The 12,457-nt window shown below is 38.8% G+C and overlaps 1 protein-coding gene across 8 annotated transcripts in view; it reads right to left on the bottom strand.

Moving 5' to 3' along the window:
• The window catches only part of LOC121514996 (membrane-associated guanylate kinase, WW and PDZ domain-containing protein 2-like), a 102,399-nt gene that overhangs the window by 44,300 nt on the left and 45,642 nt on the right, over positions 1–12,457 (bottom strand). For all 8 annotated transcript variants that reach the window (XM_041795516.1, XM_041795518.1, XM_041795519.1 and 5 more), the window contains exon 3: positions 10,244–10,363. In XM_041795516.1, coding sequence (XP_041651450.1) covers positions 10,244–10,363 — 120 coding nt within the window. The remainder of the gene's footprint in view (positions 1–10,243; positions 10,364–12,457) is intronic.

Below are 12,457 nucleotides of genomic sequence, written 5' to 3'. Positions count from 1 at the left end.
CATTCACTATAATTAAACACACAGGCATGTCATACCCATTGCACTGAACAACCTGCACATTTACAAAATAAGATAATAAAAGATTATAAAAACAATGTAAAGACAAAAAAGAGAGGAAAGTATCCAGGAAGCTGTGTATAATAGTAATGATATGATAATGGGAACATAAATTAAGAAAGGATAACAACAGACAGCAATATTACTAGGGCTCAACGATTTGGGAAAATAGTCTAATTGCAATTTTTTCTTTCAATATTGCAATTGAGATATGATATGCGATTTTTCTTAAGTTCCTGATGTTATGTATTTTGCAACAAACACAAGCAATAAATAATTTTATAATACAACAAATTCAATATTAGATAAAACTAGGGTTGGACAATTTAGAAAAATATCTAATTGTATTGATTTTGACTCATATTGCAAATTGGATAGGAATTGTTGTATTGAAGGGAGTCATCATCTTTATGTCATTTTCATATTTAGTGAGAAAATGTACAAAAAAGTAGGATTTTTGTTGACTATTAAAAAAGCTGAGACTTGGATGATTGTCTGATAAGTAATTTATAACATCTCTGCAGCAAAAAAAAGTTTTAAAATTGGCATTTTGACACAAGTTTCAGGTTAAAGAAATATTGCACCATCTGGGATTTGAAAATTGCACCAGGCCATATTGCAATTTCATCTAATTTTTGATAAATTGCCCAGCCCTAAATATTACTACTACTAATAATAATGATAATGACATTAAAAATTAAATCAAAACATGAAAATTCTTAATACAACATAAATAAATAAACACTTAATATAAACCACAAAAATAAAATCAATCAGACTAAAGACATACATGTGTGCAGAACAGCAAGCAGAGTGAAAAATCATAAAGGAAACTTTTTATTTCTTCCCCCCTGCCCCATCCCTTCAGCCTGTCAGACCAAGGGCACTGTATTGATTTAGAGTTTGATGAGTTCTCCTGGGTCTACGTTTCCCATATCTGTGTCAAAAAAGGGTTCCATAGTTCCATCTCGGTTACCATTTCTTTTGTAGATTAGCCACTAATAGGAGGCTGGTTCTGATAAAGCCATGAACCACATGTTGGATATTCTGACCCATCCAGTGTCTCAAAATGACCCTTTTGGCTGTAGTGATGGCTACCTTCACCCACTGAGCTTATACTCTACCTATGCTCTCATTACCTTCCAGGCTTATTAAGAGAAATAAGACAGGTGTTAGTATCACTTACTTTCCTAGGCTATCACTAATCCTTTTCATAACTCTCTGCCAGTAGGTGGTTAATAGGGCACGTTAGGAACATATGAATGAAATCACCTTGATCTACTTTACATAAAAAATAAAGGTTGGAAGAACTTATCCCAGCCCTGTGCAACTCAATAGAGTCTAGTAAGTATTTTTAAACTGAATAAGCTTAGATCTGGGTTTTAGCATTTCCCCCACAAGAGTAGGCCGTGTCCTTTTTAAATAAATAAATAAATAAATAAGTGCTTTGGGACTGAAGAAAACTTTGTCACTGAGCTTTCTCTGCTAAATGATGCACAGAAACCTACAAAAGAACCCAGTGACAGCAGTGTAGTCAGGTGACCACAATGTATAAGGGCAAGATATGTCCAATATTGCATTCCCTTTATTTGAGGATAATGATATGTGTTTCATACAGTCATCCAAAAATGCAGAAATAGTGAAGCAGTTTGTCTCCCTGAATATCCAACTGACGTTATTTTATCTTCACTGGAGAAACGACACAGATTCTCAATTACAACTCAGGAAGCACAAAAACTTTGCAGTCAAGGCTACATAACCTGGATGGTTTAGCTTAGCAAGTAAAAACAGGCACACTTCTCATCATAAAAAGACATCACAAGTTATTAACATCCACCCAAACATAACCATAGCTGTGTCCTTCTAGTCATGGTGATAGAGGCTGGGTTTGTGGATGAAAAAACAAAAATAGATCCGTCATTTCCACCCACCATAAAGGTTCTGGTAAAAAAAAGAGAGGAACTGAGGTTAAGAAAACATGGCATTACATAAAGACCAGTGGGGATCTTACAGGTGATAGAAACATTTCACAATATCAAAATACACTTCTACTTCTGACACTTAAGTTCCTGTGATGTCATGCTATTCATATTGACGAATCCAGACAAACACCGTAAGTTGACTAGTCGCCATTACTACAGTGGACTCTCACCAGTTAATCCATACATTCTAATGAAAGTTGATTTGTAAAGTGAACGTTTCTTCTTTTGCCATTTCAATTTAACTTTATTTTATTCAACAAGTTAGAGGACGTGGTATACAACATATGGATTTCACAGCTGATTTAAAAATCATCACAAACTTAAGATATGTACATAATGAGCAACTATTTAAAAAATATGTTTTTGCTTGTACACACTTACATACAGTTTTATATTATTACTCTTAAGTAATTTGAATAGAATGTCATCAAAAAGTCTTTAATCTTTTTTTACGGACGCTGAGTTTATGTCAGCCGACATTGTTTTTTTGGACATTATGCTACGTAACTGCCAAGCAGATAAAGATGTGATCATCCATTATGTCCAGCTGGAAAATATGCCAATTGCTAAATAAATGGCAAATAATTCCATATTCCATATTTTTTTTCTAAAGAAGCATTAGTTAAGGGTTGAATAGTTCTAATATAAACTAGAAGTCTTTTTTTTTACCTACATGTTTTTTGAGAGCATACTCCTTCCTGCTCAGTGCTCAGGTTTATTGATCTATGTAAGCAGCACATGGCTAATTAAATATTAATGACATCAACACCAACTAGTGGGGAGTTGACAGACAAAACTCTATGTAGGATAATCGGCAGTATAGAGGGCTTTTGAATCAGCCAAGGATGCAGCGAATAATGAAGCAGAAACACGGAGGATTGAAGATAGCTACATGAAGAAATAGCTGCTGAGTGAGGAGACTGGGTTAGACTCAGGGATAAAGCTGTACTGGACTTTGAAGAGTAGGTAAATCCACCTGTGGCCAATTCTCAAAAGTATGAGACTGTATTTAAAACAGATACAAGTCACGCAGGAAAGAAGAGATCTTTTTGGCTGAGGAGGACAGCATAGTCTTGTTCACATGAAGCTGGTTAGCATGGTCAGGGCTATCCAGGCTAACAGCAGTGAAGACGTAACTTCAGCTGCTGGAGGGATAAACAAGAAGAGGACAGCCCTTAATTATAAACAGGGGACGTTTTTTTCTTCAACTATTCCAAGAACAAGGATAGCCAGACTTTTTTAAGTTGTAAGCTGACAGCGGTTTCAGCTGAATACATCAGCTTATGAGGATCAAAATCGTCAATCAGGTAAGCAGCAAATTTTGTTTAAAATGCAGAGTTTTAGCACAGTGTCTGACATTAACCTGCTGCTGGTATAACCATTTGTTGTTTTTTTCTGTGGAGGATATTTGGCTGTTGTATGCTGCTAATGGTGGCTAACAAGCTAAGGGCTAAATGGGAGCTAACATGAAGCTACGTGTTGTTTAATGTGTCAAACACAACAAACGGCATATGCAAGGATCAGCTGGTCACACTTTATGGTGTTTTCTATTTGACTTACATGCAAATGAATGAAATAATGACTTTTCTCAGTCATTTTCAAGTTCCGGTCATGTGTAATCTGTGTTAGACAGGCTGTGATGACAGGATGGACAGCTCAGATTAAGGTTTGGTTTGGTTTTTACTGTTTTGGACTCAGGTTTGGTTTTGTACAGAAATATGTGGCTCCAGCCTTGACATGATACTGGATCACAGTGTTTGTGTTTGTGTTATTACTTTTAATGCTGGTTATGTCCGTTAGTTGAATATGAGTGGATTTCTGGAGGTCGGTCAGCTATGAGAGTCTAGCGTGAATGCTGGACCTAAGCTCACCTTTTTACTGTGTTTCTGAAATAGATATTTGACATGGGTAAAATATATTTCATTTGTAAAATATAACTGAAGTCATAGCCCTCGGATTACGGTTCCCTTGTGGTTCTGTAACGTTTTTATTCCAAACATATCTGCTGCTGTCACAGGCAGCAGGTGGTAGTGGACATCGCAGTTCCACCGCAGTAATGGCGGCCGCTCAAGATGGCAGCGCCCTTAAATTAACCGTAGGATTGGTCTATAATTTCAGATTTTTACGTGTTCTGCTATATCTGGTTGGCTCAGCTAAGTTCTTCTAGAAGATATTTTCTCTTGAAGCTCAATAAAGCTCTGTTTTTCTTTAAAACTTAAAGCCCTCGCTGTCAGAAAATATATTTTGTGATTAAATATTGAATGTGAGTGAGAGGCAGAGATGTCTCATTTTATAATCCCTCAAAGTGGAGAGGAGTGGGGCTTTCATAAAAAGGAGGAGATGAGAGGACATGGGCAATGGGAGGAGAACAACAGCTGAGCAAAGAACAGGGAAAGCGGCAGTACTAAAGGACAAAAGGAGGATCAGGAGCATAGAGTCTGCAGACATCAGTTTACTTTCATCCCAGCAGGTTGCTGATAGATATTAGAAAAGCTTCAAATACAGCCACCACTTTCTCAGTTACAGCCAACCAAACACAACTGTAACATCACTGCAGTAAAACAAACATGCATACACAGATAAATGTTAAAACACACATAAGCATAAGAACGCTAGGAAAATCAGGATGGAGTACTCAAGTACTTGAAGTGGCTGTGGTTACCCAAGTAATGTTCCATTGCAGATGCTGTTTTAGGCTACAATACATCAACTCAATTGGTGTTACATTTGTCACCACACCTTCTGGGTTGGTCTAACTGAATGTAGTTGTTAAGAAACAAAAAGATTCAAGAACATAATAAATGGTACAAAGAGGTATTCTCCATTCACAGCTGTGGCTGTCATAGCACAGCTGTATAATGACAGCAATGATAACACTCAAGGGACGCATCACTTCAGAGGTAAACAAAGAATTAGACTGTTAGCATTGGTTAGCACAAGACGCTGAGATGGTACTAGAGAGAAGATTATTCAGTTAATAACCAAACTGGATACTTAAAATATGCTCAAATTAAGTTAAGTGAAAGGAGAAGGCTTTAGTGTCCTGATGGCATTTGTAAAATCTGAGTAAAAGCCACCGTTAAGACAAACAACAGCTACAAGAGTGGAACAAGTGTTGGACAAGTACACAAGGTTTTGGTCTGTGGAGGAGTTACATGTTACAGCAATGGCTGAATCAAGTTTGAACTGTCCTGAATATACTACAGAACTTTACGTTGGTACTTTCTTTATATTTACAGAGTTTAAACTAGGGCTATTTTTAAACTGTGATTAATCTCAGATTTTCTGTAGCTAATCACAATTAATTTCATCCTTTTAAACACATTTTTACATTCCTCTTTTGCTTTCAAAACTGCTTTTGTGCTATTTTGGATTTGACTAATGTCAAAAACAAAGGACAGTCGACTTCCTGTTTGGATAGAAGGCTGCTTTTATAGGTAGTTTAAAGACTTTAACATGAACTTAACTATGGAAAAAAGGACTTTGTTATTGATTGAAAAGGGAATACAATGACAGTAAAAGGGTAAATCTTTAATATCAAAAGGTGTGGATGACTTTTGACTCATCCACTGAGCTGTCTCTGAGTTTTTGACATACTTATTTAACACTATTGTTGTTGCAGGGAAATGCTACAGTAGCTTAACCAAAGTCTGCTGAGAGGGACAATAAAGCATGCCATTAATCTTCATTTTAAAAACTAAGTGGACAAATTGTAGAAACTAATCGATCACAATTATTGCAGTTAATCTTGGCAGCCCCAGTTAAACACAACTAATCACCCAGTTATATCATCATCTCTTATTGTTTTATTCAAGTTTTGTCCACACGTAGATAGGTATTTTTTAAAACAGAGGTTTTCTGTGTGTTTTGACCTTCCCTAAACACATAAATGGCAATTTAGGTTACTGAAAATGCACCTTCATGAAAACTACATCCAAGGTGAGGATTTTTAGAAACTGTGTTTACAGAGTTAATGTGTGGACAGGAAAAATTTGGGCTCACAATGTCACTGTTGTGTGCCTGGTTCTCCTCTGATTAATAGCTCTAGGGTATGATGTTATCACTTTGTTTCAATGACAATGATGGACACTTAACTTGTGCTGGTGTTTAAGTCTTTAACTAGACTTTTGGCATGAGTATTTATCACTTTTTTTATACAAAACAATGTAGCACAAAGTTCTTTATATATGAGCCAATAGATAAAAGAAACATGACTTAAGCCCACCCCACCCACCCCCTTTCCCTACCCTGCAATCCATACACAACATTGGGAAATACACTCACCAACCATTTTATTAGGTACACCTGTTCAGTTGCTTGTTAACACAAACAGCTAACCAGCTAATCACATGGCAGCTACTTAATGCATTTAGGCATGTAGATGTGGTCAAGATGACTTGCTGAAGTTCAAACTGAGCATCAGAGTGAGGAAGAAAAGGGATTTAAGTGACTTTGAACATGTCATGGTTGTTTGTGCCAGACAGGCTGGTCTGAGTGTTTCAGAAACTGCTGAACTACTGGGATTTTCGCACACAACCATCTCTAGGGTTGGTCCGAAAAAGGGAAAATATCCAGTGAGCTGCTGTTGTGTGGAAGAAAATGCCTTGATGTCAGAGTTCAGGGGACAATGGGCAGACTGGTTTGGATGATAGAAAGGTAAAAGTAACTCAAATAATCACTTGTTACAACCAAGGTGTGCAGAATATCATCTCTGAACACACAATACTTCAATCCTTGAAGCAGATGGGCTACAGCAGCAGAAGACCACACCGGGTACAACTCCTGTCAGCTAAGAACAGGAAACTGAGGCTATGATCCACACAGGGCTCACCAAAATTGGACAACAGAAGAATGGAGAAATGTTGCCTGGTCTGGTAAGTTTTGATTTCAGCTGCAACACTCAGATCACAATTTGGCATGAACCACATGAAAGCATGGATCCATCATGCCTTGTATCAATGGTTCAGGCTGCTGGCGGTATAATGGTGTGGGGGATATTTTCTTGGGATACTTTGGGCCCCTTAGTACCACTTGAGCATTGTTTAAATGCCATGGCCTACCTGAGTGTTGTTGCTGACCATGTCTATCTCTTTAAGACCAGTCTACCCATCTTCTCATGGCCACTTCCAGCAGTAAAATACACAAAATCACAAAGCTCAAATAATCTCAGACTGGTTTCTTGGACATGACAGTGAGTTCAATGTACTCCAGTGGCCTTCACATTTACCTGATCTCAATCCAAAAGAGCACCTTATTTAAACTATGCCACCAAGAATTAAGGAAGTTCTGAAGACAAAAGGAGGTCAAACCTTGGACAAGCAATGTGTGCCTAATAAAGAGGCCAGTGAGTGTATGTCATAATTAAAGGACTATGTAAGCACAGGAACTTAAGAACTGAGGAAATGCTATCTTGAGTTCATAATGAGACAACACAGGAGGTTAGATCATTGGAATTGGTCATTGTAGAAGAATGACAGGGAAATTATCTCATCAATGACACTGTTATTGTCACTGAGTGAGCTGGACTTGTTTATAGAAACAATAAAAACCGAATACCGATGACGCTGACACTGCATGCTCCTTACAGTAAGGATAAGTGTGTTTTTGCATTTTTATGTGGACTAAGATCATTTAAAGAACATAGTGCCATGGATTATTCTTGAAAACAGAGAGGAAAACCTCTGTTTTCATAACAACCCATCTACGTGTGTACAAGGCCACAGAGCTGAGATTTTAAGTACTGATAAGCTCCACCAATCAAACTTTATACGTACAGCGCCAATTCATAACCAAAGTAATCTCAAGACACTTTACAAAGAGGGCAGGTCTTGACTGAACTCTTTGATATATTATAAAGACCAATATTAATGGCCACGTGCGACAGTGGCAAGGAAAATTTTTCCTTTGACTCGCAGGAACCTCAAGCAGAACCAGACTCATGTTAAACAGCCATCTGCCAAAGCTGGGTTGAAAGGGGAAGGGGGTTAGGTAGGGGCCACACACACCACAAAATAGTGGGCCTACAGCTCCAAAAGGTCTGTTTGCAATGCCTTTGCATTTTTATACAATTAGTGAGTATTTGGTTATTGTTCAAAAGGTTATGCAAGTACTTGAGTAATGAAACAACTGCAGAATCCTAGAAAGAAGTGGCCACCTGTGAAAACCTCAGGATGGAAAGCAGAAAGAAACATATTATAGACAGAAATCCTCCTCCAGCAACAAGCTGATTTTTAAAAATGCATTTTTTTTTCTTGTCCTGAATGCTCCTGATCTGGCCTAGAGGCATTTCAGCTTTATGGACAGTTAAACATCTATCTTCACCTGTGACTCATCTCATATCATCTTATATATAGGCTCTTATGTGCACCAAGCCTTGTGCACATGCACTACAATTACCTTGAAGAGTTTTCTGATGATACCTCATGTCCGATTTTCCCTCCTTCACAGCCTTCTCAATCTAACTCCCCCTTTCTGTCGCCTCACCTTTTGACTTTCTCATTCATTCGTTTCCTCTTGTCTACTTTAATGTTTAGCCCAAAATGAGTGGCAACACCTCAAGTGAAGCCACCCAGAGACAAACAGCTTGTCCCAGGTGGCATAGTAGGGCCTCATGATTTCCACGTTAACGGAATCACGGACAGAATTGCGGAAATGAAGAACGGAATCTACTATTTAATGTGGAAATCACAAAAATTGAATGAATTTGACTGAAATGCTGTGTTTTTTTTAGAGAGAGGAACGTATATCTTGGGAACATTTTCCAGGGGATCACTGAAGCATGGCACAACTTGTGCCTCACTCTATGGAATCACTTCACAAACACTCACCCCGCCCCCTCCCAAAAAATAGAAAGCATGTCAAAGCAGTTGCATGAAACACCGGAAAACATCACGTAGCTCAACACGGGGCAGTACAGGGCGACATAATGTTGCACCTTCAAGAAAAGTTATCCGTGCTTTGAGTTATTTTACCTCACCACACCAGAGAGTCACGGAGAGAGAGAGGTGTGTCTGCATGAGGCACACAGCTGAAGTCACAACTTGAAGACCTGCTCACCCCTCGGAGGCTTCAAACTTGAGTCGGACAGACTCGAGATTTTACGAAGTCCTGTAGTCTAAATGATGTTACGTTCCAGTATCAATTAGCTTAATAATTCCTCCTGTAGATACTGTAGTTCCCTTTGGTTGCTATTTGCTAAGTTACTATCACTCTCTGTTAGAACAGAAGGAATTCTTCATTTCCATTATAAACATCAGTTAGGATGTGATTATATGTGTGGATCTGTCTTAAAATGTTGGAAACATCTGACTGTTACGCTGGTTCTAATTATTTTATATCAGGGTTATCCAAACAACTGCTCCTGGGCCAACTGTGGCCCTTTTTCAATAAATCTAAGGTTATTTCTATTTATATAGTGAACATTTTATTCATTTACATAAACAGGACACTCTTTTTATGGTAAAATTAGTGGAAAGGTTAAAAGACAGAACCCTGAAAAAATTAGAATGGAAAAAACGAAATTTGAAAAAAAAAAAAACAGATTTCATAGGGCCTAGCATAGGTTAGATCTAGTTAAAGGACACACAAACCGTAAACACGCAAATAGACAAATTTTCAAGAGAAATGTCTGAACAAACAAAAACCATCATACACAGGATAAATTTAATCATACACCCAACACATGCACATATACTCACACCCATTTGCTCTCACACATTTAATTTGTGTGAGAGTGTTCAGCCGTACATGCTCACTAAAATTGCTACTGGGTAAATGAACCAGCAAATCTCCCATCTGTAGATGTATTCCTGACAGTGTACCAAAGCAGATGCACAGACTTGACATGACTTGGAAATGGCATTAATCCAGCTCACACAAGCGCACATGCACACATGGGCAAAAATACATGCACACACACTAAGGTAGTTAGGCAGTCATTCAACAATTACCAAAGAAATCTTTCATGCATGACTCAATGCATAAGACTCATTTTGTTTACTTAAGATTTGTGTAAGAGCATCACCTGTCACACCTTATCAGTCAAGGCAAAGATATGTACACAGAAGCACGAGATGGCAGACTTCTTTAAAAAAAAATAGCAAAACAGCTCGCCTGAAACATATGTTAACATTTTTGCTCCCCAAGCACCTGAACTCGTCTCACAGATGGAGGATGTTTTTCTGCATAGTGCTCCCAGTACTCACCTTCATAGGTTCCACTCTCTAGCAGGGCTCCACTTTGCTCCAATTCCATAAAACGCTCCACACTCACAAAGTTGTAGTCCACCCCCGGCACCTCCCCCTCCTTAGGCTGCCTGGTGGTACCTGCGGGCAAAGAGAGAGAGAGAGAGAGATGGTGAGAGAGGAAGAACAAGAAAGAGGGAGTGGGAGAGGTCAATGAAGCCAATGGGGTACTTGAGAAGAAAAGGCAGGAAGACAGAGAAAGAGCCCAGAAAAAGGGCTGGACAGAAAAAGAAGGCAGATTAGGGTTTTACAACATGTATCAGAGGAAGTGGGAGGAGAGAGGAAATGGAACAGAAGAGGCTGAGTGAGGAGTCATCAGTTGTGATAGCCAAATCCATTCACACAATTGTGTGTGAGTGACAGTGAGAGACAGCAAGAGACAGCTATAGAGGAGCAGGAAAAGCATGTGCAAACAACAAACTGCCATCATTCAGTCCCTACAAGCCAGTCCAGAGCTGTTTTAATAATGAGTGAATCAATATGGCACTTTTACCAAGCATAATTCAAACCTCCTCACACAGCACACACAACTGTGCTGATTGGATTATTGTTGAAACAGCAGGAATGCAGAAGCACCACATTACCATACAGCAATTAGAGCCTTCCTACATCAACGCTCTGGAGATCTCCATCAGTGCTGCAGCATCCAGGCTCGGCTCTGTGATGGCAGCCATGGGAGTTTCAAGTTTAATGAGGTGCCGTGTTTGTTTCACTGCCAAGTGGACTCTAAGCTTAGGCTCAACGAAGTCCTGAAGTTGGTGTTGATTCCTGCTCTGAATTGATCATGCCTGAAAACAGTCACTGGCATGGAGAGAGTCCATACTCAAGAGCTTTGTCACACGTATGATAAATGCCTTATAGATCTGTCAGTGGATTCATACAGATCAGACATTACTGGGTGTGGTCTTGCCTGAATTTAGATGTACCTAAAATGAAGGTTTAGGCATGTTGGGTCAAGTATGTAAAAGCACCTTTTGCTGATAAAAGCCACAGACTTGTGTCACATTTCAAGCATGAGCTGCTGGATATTAAAACAGTAAGTGGTGAATGTATTGTAGATACAGTTCTGCTCTCAAAAACACACTCAGATGCACATTCTCAAACGCAGTGTGAACAAAGGGTTAGTCCTCCCGATAAGTGCAGGAGCCTCAACATTTCAGAGTGCGATATCTTAATCAGTGGATTTCCATTGATTGTCTGTCACCACTTTGCACCTGAAGTGCATCCACTGACCATTTTCCACCGAATTAACTCCGCCACTGGGACCAAAGATGGCAGCTCAGCATCACCTAATTAGTCAGGTGATACCAACCCATCAAACACCTATAGTCTGCCTATCAGACTGACCAACAAAGCTACACTGTGTACAAAGGTGTCTGCTCATACTTATCTCTTTCAGTGTGTTCGTGTTGAGTGTGTACTCAACTGTGTATTTGGCTTTGTGACTCTAAACGGTGGCAAAGTACCCACTGTGCCAACAGTAATCCCATCTCCAGCTCAGATCAGAGCTCAGTTGGACACCGTGAATCCACAACACCACAGGTGTGACAGAGAGTGTGTGAGAGTGAGTGAGTGCCACCGCCCATAATGTTTGATGTAATAAAACTCTGATCAACACGCAGAGGCAGTTCATTCTATTTGGGACTGGTGCAACACTCATGAAGTCTGTTTATAAACTACAAAATATGATCATGTGTTGATTTGATTTCCTCACAGTTCGCACCGCTGGCAGAAAAGTGTTACCAGGAGATGTTCCTATGTGTGATGTCCCTTGTGAAAGCAGGATGTTTTATTATTTTTCTATTTTTTGTGGTCTAGTCTGTCAAAGCTGGTGCTAGTTTTTTACAGCAAAGAATGAGTGTTTATCCTAAAAATCTGTAAAATATTGCAAGAATGTCAAATAACAAATACTGTGTGTGTATATATATATCACAAACTTGGAGTTTTAAAACTGTCACACCACAAACAAAAACAAGACAAAAAGCTAAAGGTAGACACAAATTACAAAGGTTTATCCCTCATAAATTGATAACATGTTAGTCATTAGGCAGTATAGTTTTCTTAACCCTCATGCATAAATCTAATATATTAAACATCTGTATTTCTCATTTAACAAAGTAAATGGATCTAAATAAAGCATTATAAATTTGGTACTATATTCCTTAGTTATGCAGC

Source organism: Cheilinus undulatus, linkage group 9 (genome assembly GCF_018320785.1).
Source record: "Cheilinus undulatus linkage group 9, ASM1832078v1, whole genome shotgun sequence".
Classification (NCBI taxonomy): Eukaryota; Metazoa; Chordata; class Actinopteri; order Labriformes; family Labridae; genus Cheilinus; species Cheilinus undulatus.
Note: the sequence above shows the minus strand (reverse complement) of the source record. Positions and strands in the feature narration are given on the sequence as shown.